This window comes from Bidens hawaiensis, unplaced genomic scaffold (genome assembly GCF_021521415.1).
Source record: "Bidens hawaiensis isolate Kalapana, Puna unplaced genomic scaffold, B.hawaiensis_p1.1 tig00008321_1, whole genome shotgun sequence".
NCBI lineage: Eukaryota > Viridiplantae > Streptophyta > Magnoliopsida > Asterales > Asteraceae > Bidens > Bidens hawaiensis.
Window position 1 is genome coordinate 274,907 of NW_027491591.1, and position 20,396 is coordinate 295,302.

The following is a 20,396-nucleotide window of genomic DNA, read 5'->3' on the forward strand; positions in this document are numbered from 1 at the left end:
ATAACGACTCTTGGTTACTTATGGCTTTCTAATAGGTTTAAATCCAAATCCATATCGTGGTTGGGTTGGTGTAAGCTCAACTTTGTGTGAGATATTCTCTAGTGGTAAATACTTGAATGAATACCGCATCAGCAAGCTCACTCATTCTCTTTACTCCCGCTTACAACATCAAATTCATGTATTTAAGGAGTGATTTTTCCATCTTTCTACCCATATCTCTCTCCTCCAAGTGGATTTGGTATAATTATGGTGTTAGCCCTTTAATTGTTTGGCTTTTTAGACGTTTTATATACAGTACAATTTTAAAAGAAAAACATATTATAAAATCGTCTAATTATCTTAATGAGTTTATGATAAATAACTATAGAACTAGATTCTAACTTTTTAAGCATTGTAGTAATCATTGGGAGAAACAAGCATCCAAAACACATGTAGCCGTCATTTCCAACTTTGATGGCAAGAGGCCACGGGCCATTTATTTGGCCCCAAACTACACTCAACAACTCTGGTTGTGATTTAAGTTTCTTTTTAAAGGTATAAATGTATAATTTAATACGACAATTAAAAACACTCTAAAGCAGATTACGACGAGCGAAAGATTTACATTTCTTTTTAATACTGTCGGCATTCAAAAATGTTCACTAGATTATGCCATTCAAGTGTTAGATGTATATATAAATTACTGGCGGAACACACTTGTGACCCTATTTTAAAATATGAGCATGATGAACATCCCGTGGTTTACATTTACGGGCAGATGAACTTGCATCCCTGCGTTATCTTTCCATTCATTTGGAAAATTAGGCACTTTTCGTTTGAAGACTTGTTTACAACATAAAATTTAACGTTGTGTTCCCAAGTCTCATTTAACAAAAAAAAAATAGAGCAAAAGATGAAAAAACCATGTTCCTTAGTTTTTTCTAATAAGGGAGGGGAAGGGAAAGGAGAAGGAAAATGATGAAAAATTGAAGCATATATTCATCCTTCCAAATTAGAGTCCCAAATTAGAGAGATTATGATATAAAATATATTTGTATAATTTTAACTTTTATCAATTACTAAATTACCCTCATATTTAACTTTCTATTATAGTTTACTTAAAGGGTATAATTGAAAAATTATATTTTCTTTTCTTTTCTTCTCAACTCGGGAACACCTAAATGTTTAGTATCATTTCTTTTCCTTTTCTTTTCATTAAACTCGGGAACACGATATAAAATCACACATTTTCCTTCCCTTAGCTTTCTTTTATGTTCTAATTCCCATCTCCTCCTTAAATGAGACTCAGGAACACAGTGTAAAGTTAGGTTGTCTATCATGTCAAATTACAAGTCAAATAGTTTGGCCCGAACCTAACCGAATTGTTTATTCGTCTCAATACATCAAGTCTAAACCGAACAAACAAAAGAAGTGTTAACTCGAACACAACCATTAAAACGTGTCAAACATGTTAATGGGTTGGCAAGTCGTAAGCATGTTAATAAGGTTGACAGATTGTAAAAACAAGTTAAACAAGTTAAAGGATTGAATATCGATCACACGACCTGTTTAACTAAACAAATTATTCAAAACATGACCCACTTTTAAACGAGTTAAATATGACTATTCAAAATCTGATTACTCCCATGTCATGTACATATTGTGTGTTTTGAATTGTGCCAGAAATAACTTAATATAATATGACTTAAACAAAATACACAAAAGTATTAAAATAAACTTAATATAAGAATTTATGACATTATAATTAATAAAAGGTATGGTGAAGAAAAGACAGAAAATATACAGTGATGTTGACAATCATCATGAAAATGAAATTGTGAAGATATTATTATTATTATTAGGGGGATGGATGATATTAAACCAATAAACCACCAACACCAAAATGCTAATAATAATAATAATAATAATATTATTTTCACCTCCCTTTGATCTCCGATTGCTTCTATCCTCAACCGCCATTATCAAGGTATTCAATTTCAACCCAATTCACAAAATTTGTATCCCGAATTCAAATACCCACAAGTTAGAATTCGTAAATTCGATGCTTACGTTAAGATTTAAGCGATTGTTTACGAATTTAATTGACTAATTGTATTCATTTGCCCCAATTTATGTTTGAGATCGTTCATTTATAGGTAATTTGATTACCCACAAGTTAGGGTTCTTGATTTCGATGTTTCGGTTAAGATTTAAGTAGGCGTGTGAACGAATGGAACGAACACGAACACAGGCATGCTAACGAACATAAATGGACGTCAACGAACATAAATGCACGAACAAAAAATGGGTTCCTGTTCGTTCGCATAATTAAATGCACAAAAAGTTTCGTTCATGTTCGTTCGTTTATTATTATTATTTTTTTGAACGGCGAATTTCGTTCAAGTTGAGTTAGGGCTTGTAATTTCGATGTTTCCGTTAAGATTTAAGTAGGCTTTTAAACGAAATGTTAACAAACATAAGCGGATGTTCACGAACATAAATGAATGAAAAAAGTGGGTTCATGTCCGTTCGCATAATTAAATGAACAAAAAGTTTTGTTCATGTTGGTTCCTTTTTTTTTCTTGAACGATGAATTTCTGTCATTTGGGAGACTTGAACCCACGACCTCCCAACCCTTCGGTGTTTTAAAGGCTTTACCTTTGCCTATTTCATGTTTGTTTATTAAGTTGCCGGATATAAATGAACTTCCTGCCGAACCGTTGATGAACGTTCGGTTGGTTTACAACTTAGATTTAAGGGATTGTTTACAAACTCAATTGACTTATCATAATAATTTTATATTTTGTTTGCGATTTCAACAGCCTTGACTCCTTTATGGTATTTGATTGATCTCATTGAGGTAGTTTCGAGTTATCGAGATGCATAATTTAAGAAAGTACCTGTTTTGACGTGCTCAATCATAAACATACCATTTTGGGGGTAAAGGTTCGGTTCGGTTCGTTACAATCATGGCTGCCACAAATGAATTCATGCATCACTTATCAATGGCTGCCTGTGAATGGTTCTTGATGTTGTTGATGTATCTTGAAGCTGCATTGGGTTTGATCCTCACCAGATTTGCTCATCAATGTGAATTACAAACACCTTGTTTATATTGCTTCCGCTTTGATCATGTTTTTGGTGATAAACCTGATTCTTATTTCAGTCATTTTTGTAATAAACACCAAGCCGAGGTTTCGTGTTTGATAGCTTGTGATCTTCATCATAAACTTTCGGATGTGAGAGAAATGTGTGATGACTGTTTCATGTCAATCGTGAACGGAAAGCGTGATCAGGTTTCCAAGTTTAAACCTTTCTTGAACAAGAATCTTGAGCGTGCACCTTCGAGTACCGGCTTGTGTTCGTGTTGCAAACGACCATGGAAACCGAAACCGAGACCTCAAGTAAAGTTAGGGTTAAGAAACTATCAATGCACCATCCTCCGTTACCAGGCCGGTACCGCCGGCGGAGTTTTATAAGAAAGGCCCGTGATAAGATCTCAGGCACCATGACTCCTTGTAGTGTCGAGAGTAGTATCCACGTGGACACTGACATTGACGCGTTATCTGATTCGGGCTGTGCTGATCTTAAGTTTAACTCGTGTTCTTCTGAATCTGGTGACTCGTTTTATGAAATCGAGTGTGAAAATGATGGTTTCGAGGATTTTTCTTGTGTTATTATACAAAAAGCAAAATCTTTTAACACGACCCGTAGCAAGAGTTTAACGAGTTCAATATCTTCATCATCGAGTGCTTCGACCAAACACGGTGTAGAACAGAACGGGTCTCCAGAATTCAATCTAGATTTGCATTCTGTTAATGATGACGTAGAACAGAACGGGTCTCCAGAATTCAATCAAGATTTGCATTCTCTTAATGATGATGTGGCGTCGAGTTACTCATCAGATAAACATGAAGGTTATGAATCACCGGGCACACACAGTGTAGGTGAAATCAAGAATGACTGTGACATAGAAAAGCTAAAACGACAGATGGAACACGGTCGAAAACAGTTGAGGTTATTACACAAGGAATTAGAGGAAGAAAGAAATGCAGCTGCAATAGCTGCTGATGAGGCAATGGCCATGATTACAAGATTACAAGAAGAAAAATCGTCTTTGCATATGGAAGCATTACAGTTTTTAAGAATGATGGATGAACAAGCAGAATATGATATGGAAGCTTTAGATAAAGCTAATGACCTTATCACTGAAAAAGATAAAGATATTCAAGATTTGGAAGCTGAGCTGGAGTTTTTCAGAAGCCGATACGATGATGAAACTGATAATTTCAAAGAAAATCACACGGTAATTGCAAAAGCTATGAACTTGTTAGATTCGAGGGTTAATAATAACAACCCGGTTTTGAATCTCGAAGATGAAAAGAAGTACATTTTACAATCTTTATCAGAGTCGGAAAAGAAGTTTTCTAATGGTAATATTGGTGATAAGTCGTTACAGCAAAGTGAAATTGAGAATGAAATATCGGATCTTAATGATTGGTTAGAAGCAGTTGAATCTGACCGGGATTTTCTTGAGCATGCATGCAACACGGTCCAGAGTCACGTGGGATCAGAGTTTATTCAAGAAATAGCCCGGCATTTGCATGATTTGAGGAGGGCTCGGTTTGATAGAAGATACCAAACGGTTGATTGAAGCTACATTCTTCAACAAAGTTGAGGTATGTAAATTATATATTTATGCATAAAGTAAATTACACTTTTCGTCTTTTAAGTTTATTCCATATTTTCAGATATCGTCCTTAAACTAAGGAAATAAAAAGATATATTTTTTATGTTTCGAAAAGTTTGCACGCTTTGACCTTTCTACTAACGAGCGTTAAATTTGTCTGTTAAGTTCATGGCTCCAGGTATGTGACTTGAATATGAGGGCTTGAGAAAAAAAACGAGGGCCTGAGAAAAAAAACACCCGCTTAAATGAAAAGAAATAAAAATATATTATGTATTAGAAAAATGATACTATTCTTCAAATATAATAAACAAAAGCTATTATATAACATTTATTATCATCTAATTAGCAACAAACGTTCTAAAATATTCAGGATTCAAATGCAATTCCAAAATTTGAATAACAAAATGTTCAAAGTAAAGTACCAGAGGTTCAAATACCAAAATGTTCAAAGCATGAAAACCAAAGGTTCAAAAAGTAATAAATAGTAAAGGTTCAAATGCTCATTGTTCTTCATCAGTCATCAACACCGTCAAATACAAATTGAGTAATTTATTTAGCATTAAATACAAAAAAAGACTGAATCAATCCGTATTTATTGCGCTTGCATAGCTGAACCATAGGAAGCGCATTTACTGCGCCTCGCCTGGGAAATGCGCCTAGGCAAGAAACGAACGCTTTTAATAACTGTGATCCAGGCATGTGACTTGCACTCGAGGGCATTTTCGTCTTTCACTTTTCCATGGACTATTTCCTTAGTTTAAGGTCGAGATGTGCAAACTTTTTAAAATATAAAGGATAGAGGTAAGGTTTGCCAACGTCTCACCCTCCCTAGACCTGACTAATGCCTTGCCATTGGTGGGACTTTTAACTGGGTATGGTTGTTGTTGCTGCTTTTTATTAACATTCGTGGATAGATTTGGCAGATGATCTTGATAAGTAGTTGATTGTTTAACTTTACCATGGTTAACATATTTATCTTGTGGGTCCCATTTGTAAGGGTCCTGGTAACTTTGCAAAACAGTGATATGGGCCATAATGGGTCGGGCTCGTGTTCCTAGAACATATTTTGGTATTGTTCAAAACGAACCGGTATTGTTCAAAAGAATCAATATGGGCCCGGTTGGGTTTTCAGAACGTATTTTAGTATTTTTTTCAAAACAGGCCCGGTTGGGTTTCTAGAGCATATTTTGGTATTATTCTAAACGGGCTGGGTTGGGTTCCTGGAATATATTTTATCCTAAATTTTCAAATAATTTAATGGCTAATCGGTCAGTTTGTCTGATATGAATATGATAACCAAAACTTAGTTACATTAACAAATATCAATGATCACATTTTTTGAATAACATGATTTTGAAGGTATCCTTCATTTAATACACATTTGTCAAGTTTCAACTCGTGTTTCATTCAACCCAATTCCCTTTTCGACAGTTTTTTTGAATAACAATCTTATTATTTTAATAAAATGATTTAGCGTGTTTTACATGTATAAAACCGTTGAATGATGTTTCAGATTCATGCCGGAAAGGGGTGGACGTGGATGAACATTTTCATCTTGCTTGTGATTCTTGATGCAAAGATCTTGTTCATTAAAAAGATGATTATTTTTTCGTCAAGAAGAAGTTGGGGAAGCCTTTACCTTGTTCTTGATCCATTGCAGCAGTTTATACTACAAAAAATGTTGTCGTAGCGCATGTATTCTTTGAAAGATAGTGTATAATTTTGTTTCTATCAAGTGTTCTCCATATTTAGTGTCATCGGGCTTCTGTCATTATAGAACGATATATGCAAATGCATATGATGTATAAACACAAATTCTTTCTTTTTGATCGAGAATCTAAAGTTATCTTCCCGAGTGAAATTTCCAAATATGTTGTGCATATACAACTGATTCCCGGTTTTTTATGGTAATTACCGTCACCAAAAAACTCACTGGATCTTAATAGTATACTACTGACCAATAAGGTCAAATAAAATAAAGTTTTGTGACCTACACGGCGGCTAAAGGCAAAATCCTGTGGAAACTGGATTCAAACATGAAACTTCTGTTAGATAGGCTCAAACACTTAACAATAAGCCAACCTTATATGCTCTGTTTATGTCTAACGATACATATTATCTCTACTACATTTAGAATTAGTTGCCAACATTTAACTTACCTTATATTCTTTACCCATCTTTTTTTTCTTCTTCTTTCGTTTTTATTATTAATGAAAACAATTTACTATTGTAATTTTATATTATGTATGCTTAGCCAAATATTTCCATCACCATTCACGTATCATTAAATATCTTACAGTCGCGACGCTCCACATGAACAGTAACCGCCAACCAACCGACGCCTCCTCTCTGACCGTAACTATATATAAAGATTCACACATCAAATATTATGGAGAAGGCAGGAATCTTATTCTCAAAAATTAACCAATTTGAAAAGATATTATGGAGAATGTCGAGCATGATTGGGGTGTTGGAGCGGTGTTTGCATTGCATTGCTTATGGTGATCGGATTATTATGTTGTTTTTGCAGAATCTTCTTCTTCTTCTTCTTCTTCTTCTTCTTCTTCTTCTTCTTCACAACTGTTCTCCCCGAGGGAAGAACTTCTTGGTACTTAGATAATACTCTCCTTTAGCAAGGAGATTACTCACTACTACACATGATTACAAGTAGAGAAAAGAAAGATAGGTAAGAGTGCGACTAAGAATGAGATGCCCTAAACTTAAGAATCAATCTCCTTTATATAGAGGAGAAGATTTATACAATGGACTAAAATGCCCTTCTAATTTCGTCATGCATGACGTTTTTAATCGACATACCCATGTGTTGGGTCCAGTTCCCTGGTGTCTTCATCCGAGTAATAGTTGTAAAGTTGAGAGCTATTATCTTCTTTTGTACTGTCTGCACAGTATTCGCAATTATGATTTTCATAAGTGCGCTGAAGCTCCTGACATAGTCTTTCTTTTGTGACTGGCCCTGCTTCTACTTTATTAAAGATGATTCTTTGCTCCATATTTTCTAAAGCTTCTTTCTCGTGCTTTGGTAGTGGAAGACTACTAAAGCTGGTAATTACACAGTGGTGACTGTAATAGTTCACTTTATTAAAGCTTCCAGCTTTTATTTTTTGTAAGTTTTCAAGAATTTTTAGAAAACTCTTGACTCTTATTTCAACCCAGTTGCTTGGGTCTTCATATTTTTCTTCCATGACTTTGGACGGATTCACGGTTCTTGTTTTAGCAAGACCGATTTCCAAATGATGGTAGCTTTGGAAGGATTTTCCTTGATGCCAATCTGGGAGTGTAGAAGTACACTTGATGAAAATGTTAGCATCTTTTGCAGCTGCAATCTTTTAAAGAAAGTTTTTGATTGCTTTCTTCATTCCTTCGGTCATTAAATTAATTTCTTGTAAATTAGAGGAAGGGTAAATATACTTAACTAACCCAGCAGAGAACGCTAAGGAGATAAGTTCTGGGCTTGCGCCTGGACAAAAGACAATTAAACTTTTAGTAGCCTTATCTTCTGTGTAAATGTGTTCGGATTCAAAGTCATTTTGACTTAAAGGCCGCGCTTTAGACCATAATGATCTAAATTCATCAAGAGATACAATATCTTGGGATTCTTCTTCTTCTTTCTCTTCAGTAAATTTTAATTTTGAAGGAAATGGGGAAGCTTTTCTGAACTCAACGGTTTTTTCTTGCTTTCCTGGTTTTAAAGGTTCAGGAAAAATTGTTACCTTCAAAGGTATTTCTCTTTTTCCGAGATTTGCTGAATAGCGAGTGGCTTCTTGTTGGGCTTGTGCTAACGTCCCAAACTTTTTGAATGGATAGCTGGTTCCATCCATGTAACTTTTGACTGTTGACCAGTCTTCGTATATCCCTCTATGCTCACCGTCAAAGATAACATAGAACCTTGTTTTTGGATTTTCTGGTCTCTGTGTGATTTGAGAGTAACTTGGTCTTAATGAGACCTCTTCAGTTTTTGGCAAACTGTCAGCCATCAACGAATTTGATTTGTCTTTACCAGAGCCGTTTGCTTCTGGACTAGATGAAGATCTTAGTTCTTCATTAACTTTTCTTTTGCTTTTTTCCAAAGCAACAGGAGTAAACGGACTTGTTTTTTCTTTACCCTTTGCCGTTTGAAAGGGAATAGATTCAGATTGTCTCCTTTCGGATTCCTGCTCTGAATTAGTAGTTGTTTCTAGTCTTTTTGAATAAACTTTAATTCTATAAGAATAATTTTTTCTTTGAGACGTAATGCCTTTAGCTCTTCCATGGGATTTTTTCTTTTTATGGAAAAGATTTGTATGCTCCATTTGAGGAAGGTTTTAGCTCCTTAAATAGGGGAAAAAAGGTGTGAATAGTATTCACGATTATTGAAAGTCTCGTGTCAGGCAGTCAGCCAGCACGTTTTTGGTTCCCTCGAGATGCTCAATGTCGAAAGAATATTTAGAAAACCACATATGCCATTTGACTAGACGGCCTGTGATATAATTGGAATTTGAATTTATTTTTAAATAAACCAATTCATTTTTCTTTTGAAGATTTTTACCAAAATTTTTATAAAAATTGTCCGGGTCTTCATCTTCATCCCCCTGTTTAAAAGTTTTATTCATCTCGAACTATTAGAGCTATTGCTACTGTCTGAAGATGAATCATACGTTATTTCAATTGAATATACCTGCATATAGTCATCAAAAATATTTTCCGAAGGATAATATCCTTCAATTTCTGCCTCAGAAATGAGTTTTACCTTTTCTGGGAATTTTTTTCTATTAGGACATTCGTTGGCATAATGCCCCTCTTCCGAGCATATCCAGCAACGACTTTTCTTTTTTCCTTGGAGACAAACCTTAGGTTTTTCTTTTGAAAAGTATTTTCTAGGGACGAATTGTCTTTTCTTGGGTTTCCAAAACCTTCTTTTAGTTTTATATTTTCTTTTATATTTCTTTTTGAAATATTTGTTTTTCTCCTCATCACACCCAAAAGATAATTGAGGTGTATCAGTAATTTTATGGCAACAATTTTTATTAAATCTTTTTAATTGTTTTTGGTTGTTGGAAAAATCGCAGTAAACAACAATTTCTTCTTTAACAATTTTTGTAGCAAAACCTAGGGAGTGCTTTGTTAAGTCGTTCTTTTCCTTATTCCATCGTTCTTTGGCTTTTTCGCCAACAATAGGAATTTTCATTAGGTAAACTTCTATCCAAGAATGATATTCACCTGTACTTAGCTTGTATAAGTTTTGTTCAAAAAGACAAGTAAAATCATCTAAAAGACATATATCACAAAGTTGTGATTGGGTTAATATTTGTCTTGCTTTTTCAAGCAATTTTTTGTTTTCATGATCTTTATTTGTAAGGAAATCAAGACCTAAGAACATCATATACATGGCATTAATAATTTGATCAAAGAGATCATCCCCATGTAAATCTTCATTCCAAGTTGTTCCTTTAATAAAATCTTGGACTATTCCTGCGGACTTATGTTCTATTAATAACAATAAGGCCTTGGCATTGGAAAATTCTTCTGGATTAGACTAGACAATCAGACTAATTTCAGTGTTCCATTTGTCGATTGTTTCTTTTCTTTGATTAAAATCAAAAATACAATCAATTTTTATGGTACCAATTTCTGTTGAACTACCATTATTTTTATCTGAATTTGGTATCCCCTTATGATAGGGCATAGAGAATTCATATTTTGTGTTCTCTTTCCTGTAGGATGGCTTGCGGTTACTACTACTAGCAGCGCTGGATTGATTCATCCTATGTTTTGGAATTTCTTCTTCTGAAGAATCTTCTTATTCAGTTTCGGGTTCTTTTAAAGCAAAGATTTTTTCTTTATTTTCTGGAAAATATTTTTCTTTTAATTCTTTATTTTCAGAAAATTTCTTTTCGCACTCTTGATCGCTTAAGGTCATGAGTTGAACGAGTTCCTGTATTTGTTCGGCTGAATAGCTTTCCAGCTGTTCGTTAAAAATTTGTTCTAATCTTTGTGTGATAGAACTCATTTATTTTCAAGACAAAATAGTTTTATTATTTTGAAGATTTTGTATTTCTTTTTCGAAATTTCGTTTTTGTTGCATCAAAAGATCCAGTTTTTTAAGCTTATCACAAGGATGGATGCTTAAGTCATTTTGAAGCTCATTTATTTTTTGAAAGATATTTTGAAGATTAGAATAGTTCATTCTAATTTCTGGATTTATCTTTTGAATAGGATTTTTCATCTGACTATTATTAGTCTTTTGAGGTAGATCCGAAGGCCATTCCAAAGCGTTTGGACTTTTAGAACTTCCTAATGAAGGATTTCAAACATTAAAGTTGGGAAAAGAGTATTTTTAAAATCTCTTTTTCTCATCAGGAGTATTTTCTTTATGTTCTTCAGTCTTTAGTGTTTTTTCTTCTTTAATCTTATCAATTTTGTCTGAGACATCTTTGATAATTTTTTCCGCTATGGCCTCTAAGCCTTCATTGGTAGTTAATTCTTCTACCTTTTTGATTAATTCTTTAATCGATTCTTCGATTTTTATTAGACTCTTGCTATAGAAATTACTGCTTTTCTAGCCTTAAGATTGTCAATTCTTTTTCTAATAGCAAGAATTTCTTCTTTTAAAGCTTTTATTTTTAGAGTTTTTGTTTTATGACTTGTCATAAAATCTACTCTAACTTACTCAATTTTTATATAAAAAATTTGTATTGAAGCTTCTTCTTCATTTATTGATTTTGTCTTTGTAAGAGACATGGTTGTGAAAGACATACAAAAGTCCTCAATTGCATTAAAGTTTTTTGAAAACTATTTGTTTATTGATTTTTTATAAGACATGTGTATATGTCTTTGGATTCATAAAAGACATGAAGTCTTTAGTTGTTTTAATAGGTTCCCAATGAGAAATCATTTAAAAAAGTGGGATTGGTAATCAAAAAACCGTTTTGATTACTAATCAAGCTTGAAGTGATTAGTTGTTTTAATAGGTTCCCAATGAGAAATCATTTAAAAAGTGGGATTAGTAATCAACCTAATCATTTAAAAAAGTGGCTGATTACTAAACAACCTAATCACTTACAGACTAAACTCTGTAAGTGATTAGGTTGATTAGTAATCAACCTAATCATTTAAAAAAGTGGGATTAGTAATCAAGCTTGAAGTGATTAGTTGAGAAAACTCTGTAAGTGATTAGGTTGATTAAAAACCGTTTTTGTGTCAAGCTTGAATTTAAGCCTGTTAATTTTTTCTAGTTGATTAAAATTAATCAGATAATCTGAAGCAAAACCGTTTTCATTTTCTCTAAAGTTTATTACTAATTTCGTTTGATTACTAGTAATTTTTTGGTATCAGTAATTTTTTGAATTTTGCAAAACCTGGATTAGTAATTTTCTCTAAAAAATTACTAATTTCGTTTGATTACTAATCCCACTTAAAGCCATCAAGCCATGATACCAAAATGCGGAAATCTTTTATGCCGTTAAGCAATTTATAAATATCTGTTATGCCGTTAAGCAATTTATAAATGTCTGTAAACCAATTTTTGAAAATGGGTTTTATATTCAACTTGTGTATGAAAGATATGTAACAAACACATGTAGAATTGTCTCGTTTATGGAGTTTTATTTGAGAAGTCCTCAAATGCATGAAAGTTATTTGTCAACTCTTCATTTATTGATTTTGTCTTTGTAAGAGACATGGCTGTGAAAAACATACAAAAGTCCTCAATTGCATGAAAGTTTTTTGAAAACTATTTGTTTATTGATTTTTTATAAGACATGTGTATATGTCTTTGGATTCATAACAGACATGAAGTCTTTAGTTGTTTAATAGGTTCCCAATGAGAAATCATTTAGTTTCGATAAAGATTAATCGAGTTTTATTTTGAGGAATCAAATTTTTGTAAAAATGCTTAAGGAGAGATTTTAATAAATACTTTTTGAAGTAAATTAACAATCATAAAATAAACCATACCTCTTCTTCTTATCCAGCTAAGTGAACCTTTTAAGTTGAATTTTTCAAGTGACCAACCCAACCAATTTGTTCCCTACGGCCTCCTGCCTCAACGGTACTCTTTCTTTTATCAGTTGTAATCATGTGTAGTAGTGAGTAATCTCCTTGCTAAAGGAGAGTATTATGTAAGTACCAAGAAGTTCTTCCCTCGGGGAGAACAGTTGTGAAATAAATATATATCAGTTCTTTTTATCCATCAAGTTCATCTTTAAGAATTTTGCAAAACCTGGAGCCCTGGAGCCATAAGAGTACCGTTGAGGCAGGAGGCCGTAGGGAACAAATTGGTTGGGTTGGTCACTTGAAAAATTCAACTTAAAAGGTTCACTTAGCTGGATAAGAAGAAGAGGTATGGTTTATTTTATTGTAAGGCCCCGAACCCGGTGACCCTACTTTAGCGTCGGATTTACTCATAAACACAGTTCTTCAAATCAGAGTTTATTAAAACTTTTCGCGGAATATAAAACATCAATCATTTGTTACAAAACATTAAATCTTTTCTTTGATACCATCTTTACTTCTTTCTTCAGATGCCAGCCGTTCAATCCATGCCGTGTGTCATCCTCATGCTAACTCTATAATCAGCTCACCTGCGTGCATACTAAAAGTCAGCTACGCTGAGTGAGTTCTAGTTAATCGAACGCCATACAATACATACACATACACACATATCCGTAGATACATATCCATACTTCACTAGTTACCCTTCTGTTCTACATACATACTTGCTACCATACATACATACATATCTACAATCACTAACCTCAGTCTACCGAGAGTACGTTCATAGTTCACCGTCTATACCTGTACTCAAGGTCGTGAACACGTACAAGGTTCGCAGTCCTTACCTATGTTCACCATTTATGGTACGTACAAGGATCGCGGTCCTTCCCTATACCATAGTACATCCACAACACGTACAAGGTTCGCAGTCCTTCCCTATGTTGCAACCTAATTCATAGCACGTACGAGGTTCGCAGTCCTCCCCTATGCTACAAAATCAGCACGTATAAGGTTCACAGTCCTTTCCTATGCTGAAATACATCCACAACACGTACAAGGTTCGCAGTCCTTCCCTATGTTGCAACCTAATTCATAGCACGTACGAGGTTCGCAGTCCTCCCCTATGCTACAAAATCAGCACGTATAAGGTTCACAGTCCTTTCCTATGCTGAAATACATCCACAACACGTACAAGGTTCGCAGTCCTTCCCTATGTTGCAACCTAATTCATAGCACGTACGAGGTTCGCAGTCATCCCCTATGCTACAAATACAGCACGTATAAGGTTCACAGTCCTTTCCTATGCTGACGCCTATCTACATTACGTATAAGGTTCGCAGTCATTATCTACGTTTACATATATCATCTACTTCACGTATAAGGCTCGCAGTCCTTAACTACGCCATCACCAGCCAAGTCTATGTCCGACAGAAGCTAGAGGGATTTGCCATCCTAACTTACTATGTCGAACGTAGAACTCACATGCATTCGTGTACCTATATTTACATTATAACATAAGAACACTCTAGGCATTCTTTACCTCATTCATTTAACAACCATACCCTTTGTCGTTACGTGCAATATCCGAAGATCGTTCACGCCCCGACAAGTATTCATTTGAAATATTCATACATCTTCGATATATAATATTCGTACCTTTATTTTTAACCTGACAGTACGCGCAATATCCGAAGATCGTTCGCGTAGCGACAAACAATCATTCATATCTATCACACATATCACATATGACATACACTTATCACTTAGGATAAATGTATTAACAACACATCGAGTATGCACACAGCCCCGAAAACATAACAAGGAATGGGGCTAGAAACTCACCTGAACTCTGCTTCTTTCTTCTGATAGCTGTAAATCCCTTCTTTAACTGAGCTCGGCTGACTGTACAAGTTACACGTATCAATACTCGCCTGATCTAATCTGGTGGCCTAGTATTAGCTTACTTTTACTTATCGCTTTTAATTTATTTCCTAATCGAACTCGGCTTTAGGCGAAGTTAAACTTTAGGCGAACTTAGCTTTAGGCGAAGTTACCAGCTAGGCGAACTTAGATTTACAGCGAAGTTGCCATCAGGCGAACTTAGCTTGCAGGCGAAGTTAAACCTTAGGCGAACTTAGCTTTAGGCGAAGTTACCAGCTAGGCGAACTTAGCTTTACAGCGAAGTTGCCAGCAGGCGAACTTGGCTTCAGGCGAAGTTGTCATCAGGCGAACTTGGCCTCAGGCGAAGTTACCAGTTAGGCGAACTTAACTTTACAGCGAAGTTGCCATCAGGCGAACTTAGCTTGCAGGCGAAGTTCATCAGGCGAACTTAGCTTGCAGGCGAAGTTCATTGCTTTGAAGGCGAAGTTGCCCAGATCAGCCGCTGTTCGGTTTCTGTCCAGCATTTTTGGGCGATTTTAACACCCTTGCTATGGTTCGACATCACCCACTACGTTCCCGACCATTTTCGGTCGTATCTACAATATAAAACTTAGATCTTTAAACTTCAAAGATCAAGAATCATACCTTTTTGAGCTTGTTTGGATCTCGTTTAACTTGTTAACACAACTAATCGCTCTCTCTCTCTCTCTCTCGGATCTGCCCGTTCCTCTCCTCGGATCTGCCCGGTTCCGACTGCCGGCGAAATTGTGGTGTAGTGTGTTTTTGGAGTGTGTTTGGAATAGGTGGAAATGGAAGATATTTTTGGGTTTAGGGGATATTTATATCCCTGAAATCCCATGGATCTAAGGCCCATTCTCGTTTAACCCATCTCAATTAATCCAAGTCCATGGTCCGCTCCTTACCCGATATTAATTAATCACGCGAAATCACTAAACATAACTTCCTTTATTCAACATTAAAATTTTAGGATGTTACATTTATGATTGTTAATTTACTTCAAAAAGTATTTATTATAATCTCTCCTTAAGCATTTTTACAAAAATTTGATTCCTCAAAATAAAACTCGATTAATCTTTATCGAAACTAAATGATTTCTCATTGGGAACCTATTAAAACAACTAAAGACTTCATGTCTTTTATGAATCCAAAGACATATACACATGTCTTATAAAAAATCAATAAACAAATAGTTTTCAAAAAACTTTCATGCAATTGAGGACTTTTGTATGTCTTTCACAACCATGTCTCTTACAAAGACAAAATCAATAAACGAAGAGTTGACAAATAACTTTCATGCATTTGAGGACTTCTCAAATAAAGAACTCCATAAACGAGACAATTCTACATGTGTTTGTTACATATCTTTCATACAAAAGTTGAATATAAAACCAATTTTCAAAAATTGGTTTACAGACATTTATAAATTGCTTAACGGCAAAACAGATAATTATAAATTGCTTAACGGCATAACAGATATTTTTAAATTGCTTAACGGCATAACAGACATTTTTAAATTGCTTAACGGCATAAAAGATTTCCGCATTTTGGTATCAGAGCGAACAACCATGTCTCTTCTTCTTCTTCTTCCTCCTCCTCCTCTTTCTTCTTCTTCTTCTTCTTCTTCTTCTTCTTCTTCCTCCTCCTCCTCCTCCTCCTCCTCCTCCTCCTCCTCCTCCTCCTCCTCTCCCTCTCCCTCTTCCTCCTCCTCCTCTTCCTCTTCTTCTTCCGCTTCCTCTTCTTCTTCTTCTTCTTCCGCTTCCACTTCTTCTTCTTCTTCTTCTTCCTCCTTTCCCTCTCCCTCCTCCTCCTCCTTTCCCTCTCCCTCCTCCTCCTCTTCCTATTTTTCTTCTTCTTCTTCTTCTTCTTCTTCTTCTTCTTCTTCTTCCTCCTCCTCCTCCTCCTCCTCCTCGACAACAATTCATACAACATGACCCTAGATTGATCCATAGTGTAAATCTGCTTTAATCGGAATCCCTGACTAATCGGAAGTTGATTAGGCGACGAACTATCCATCCCGTTTACAATTTCTTCTACAACATCATCGACCGTACCGGCACCGATCGTCAATGTGCCGGTCGTTGCTCCTCCCGTTCATGGCGTGTATGTCTCAATGCATTAGGCAATCAATCATCCGTTGCTCGCCGATTCGTATCATCAATTTACAAATTGACAAATTTTATCGGCATATTCTGTTTAGTTGACAAATTTACACATTTGTCGTTGGAGAAACAAATTGGATCGAACCAATGAATTATCTTCTATCTTCTTGAAACTTAAATACGGAATCGACGTTGATGGTGGGTTATGGTTTTGGATGATGGGATACACAAGATGTAACAATTGAATTAGTTATATGATAGACTTCTATAATTGAACTTGAATCAATTATACACAAGATGTTGAAATCAAAATCGGCTGTAGGGATAATTGAGATTGGATGGAATGTATTGTCTTATTGGTGAAGATTTCTTAATTGCAGATCATAATGGTTTTAACCATCATAATACAATGAAACTAACTGAACTCATCCATAGTTTTTAATGCATAGACAAACCGTGCATGCTCATGATATGCATATTCAAGAAGTGTATGTTGTCTTCTGACCTCCAACTTCACAATGCATAGATGCACAATATTAAATTTTCTTTTCAATCCTATTTCGATTGAAATCAGTATCGAATCGCTTTGGAAGCACTTCCTTATTGGGCCAATAAAAACTAAAAAAAATGTTTATTGGAACTGGTTAACATAAAGTCAAATATTGGCTTCGATTGGTTGGAAAATTTTTTGAACGATTCGGGTCAGGTAGTTGCAATCGTCCGGTTAAGTCTGGTATATTACAGTTATTGTAGTTTCGTTCACATCCATAAAACCATATGTAGACCATATTTAAAGTTTGCATGGATATATGTCTTTGTTTATGGTTGTGTATTGAACTATTGTCTTATATATATTTATGGTTATGTAAAAATATACTTTTTTTCTTTATAAAAATTAATCATTGCATGGATATGCTTTTGTCTATGGTCGTGCATTATCACACTTTGATATTTGGTTTCTTTGTTGAAAGAAATTAATATTAATTTCTTGAATTGACACAATTACATTCAAATATAATTATTGCATTTAACACATGATATTACACCATATGAATATTTTAACATGTTTTTAAAAGTACCAAACACAGTAAATGCTAATTTACATAAGTAAATATAGATTAATTTGTATTTAAAGAAATGATTTATCAAATATAGTTAATTAAATTTTGTATCATTAATATTATTTTATACATGTAGAATTTTTCAGTTCTGAAAACTTAATTCGTATAGCAGTCATATTATATGTTATCAACAAATTAATTTTGATTGTGGATTATTTTCTTTAATACTTTGCTACGAATTTTTCTCTGAGATCTTAACTTAATACTATTGTAATTGTTGCCAACAAATGATGAGATATATGATATATCTATTTTTTGAGAATATTACGGATTTGTCTTTTTGTTTGAGTTTCTGCATCACATATGTTTAATCTTATGTTGATCATTCTCAAAGATCTATTATTGATCAAAGGATGTTAAGGATGTCATGGTTATGCCAAATTAGATGTAAACCTAGATAGCACAGAATAATAAATATGATATTTGTAACCAAACAAAAATAGTCCCGCCGCAACGCGCGGGTAAAACTGCTAGTTTTCATCATTTAGATTTGAAAGTTTTGGAGACAAAAGAGTCTAATCAAACTCCAACTCTCGTCATCAACCAAATATTGAAAACACAACGTAAACTTCCTTTTGTTTGAGACCAAGTATGTGTGAAATGTCGTTCTTTATGATTGACAAGATTCCTTTTAACTAATAGTTTCACCTTATTTCATCTATATTTACATAATAATCCACCATTACTATGATCTTGGCAAAAAAAAAAAGAAAAATCTAAGTTCTAAATCATGTATTGGAAGGAAATTATTTATTAGATGATTTTTTTTATTATTATTGAAAATCGGAATTCAAGAAAAAAGTTCATAATTCCAAATAGAGAAATAATAACAAATAATCTTAATAACTATTTAAATTTTGTTAAACGAATATATAAGAAAACTAAACAAATAAGAATAAAAAACACTAATTTAAATAAATAAAATTTTTGACACGCATATATTGTTAATCTAGCTAGTAATAGTCTCTTTTTTTTTGAACTGTGACTATATTATAAAACACAGCAGACCGCCGAAAAGACAACAACAAACACCGAACGAATTACATGAGATTAAAGGAACACCAATCTATCCAAGAAACCCGTTAAGTTTCGGTCTATTACAGATTTACAGTACCAGAGGAACCCCAAGACCTTTACATCCTCAATAATTTCTTCTACAATAACCGATTTGTTTTCATAGATCAACTCGTTCCTAGCTTTCCAAATTCTCTAACAAACAATGATAATAATACCTTGGAACACTTCTTTTTTCACCTTAGACAAAGCTATAATGTTGTGAAGTTCCACCAAATCTCTAAATGGAAAAGCCAAAGAACCGATGAACCTTGCACCACGACGAAACCCAACTCCACACCTTGTCCGCTAGTAATAGTCTCTACTCTCTACAAAACAAAAACGAGAAATAAAAATAAATAAATAAATAAATAAGAAGGTTTTTTCAAACTTAATTTGAAACCGGGCCTTGTAGAATTTGTGAAATTCTTATGGGCCTCTATTCACCTGTGGTAGCCCAATTGATTTGAATTTATTAATTACTAGCTTTATAAACCCTTATATTATACACCTTATATTATACGAGATAAATTAATGTATAAATTACCATGAATTATTTAATACAAATCTATACTATATAATAAATAAATGTTTTTCAATGTCACATAACATTACACAAGTTAGCTTCTTATAAACTTTTCCCACTTCTCTCTCTTATTAAATACATTTCCCTTTTTATAAATAGTAGTTTTATATTTAACTTTTTTTTCCTTTTAATCAATTATTTTCTCTTTTTAATAATTTTTTTGTAAACTTTAATAAATATGTTGTATTGGTTATTAATATTAAACTTTTATAAGTAACAATTTTTCACGTTGATTTAGCTAAATAATTAATTTCATATAAAGAAATTTTAACTTTATGTTAGTTTTGCAATGAAGATTATATAAGCTAAAGTCAATCACTATAGATTGTTTGATTTGTTTTTTAGGACAACCTGTTTTAATGCATTGTAAGTTATGTGTTTCATTATCTAAAGTTGAAATAAAAAACAAAACGAAACTACTAATTTTGATATGTAGGTTCAAATTACAAATATTGTATAAAAAATATTTTATATTTGACTTATTTCTTCTATGGAAACGAAATTGTATACAAATTTATTGTTTTATTATTGTATATTGTATACAAATAAAATTACATATTTTCTTCACATTGTTTTATTATTTAAATGAATCTATTTATTTTAACCCGTGTTTTACACGGGTACATAACCTAGTAAAAAATATATTTAAATTTCTTTATATTATGTAAAAGAATGTATTACAAATACAGTCGTTTTATCTATACTATATAATAAACAAAAACTTTTTTATTGTCACATGTCATCACCATATTAATTCTTACAAAATTTCCCTCTTGTTTCTCATATTAAATACATTTATCTTTATTATTAATATTAATAATTTTGTATTTTAAATTTTTATTCCTCTCTCTCATATTAAATACATTTTTTTCTTTTTAGTCATTTAATTTTAAAAAACAAATTAACTATTGAAGTATTCTCAGTGTTTATGTTAATTTAAACGACGAGTTCTTTAACCAGTTAAAGTATCAAAC

At 33.5% G+C, this 20,396-nt stretch overlaps 1 protein-coding gene across 1 annotated transcript; it reads left to right on the plus strand.

Moving 5' to 3' along the window:
- The first annotated feature begins 3,399 nt into the window (after positions 1-3,399).
- Positions 3,400-6,399, plus strand: LOC143637463 (myosin-binding protein 1-like). Its single transcript, XM_077104849.1, has 2 exons — positions 3,400-4,658; positions 6,183-6,399. The coding sequence occupies exon 1, from the start codon at positions 3,410-3,412 to the stop codon at positions 4,631-4,633; it is 1,224 nt and encodes a 407-aa protein (XP_076960964.1). The 5' UTR covers positions 3,400-3,409; the 3' UTR covers positions 4,634-4,658; positions 6,183-6,399.
- Positions 6,400-20,396: the final 13,997 nt, after the last annotated feature.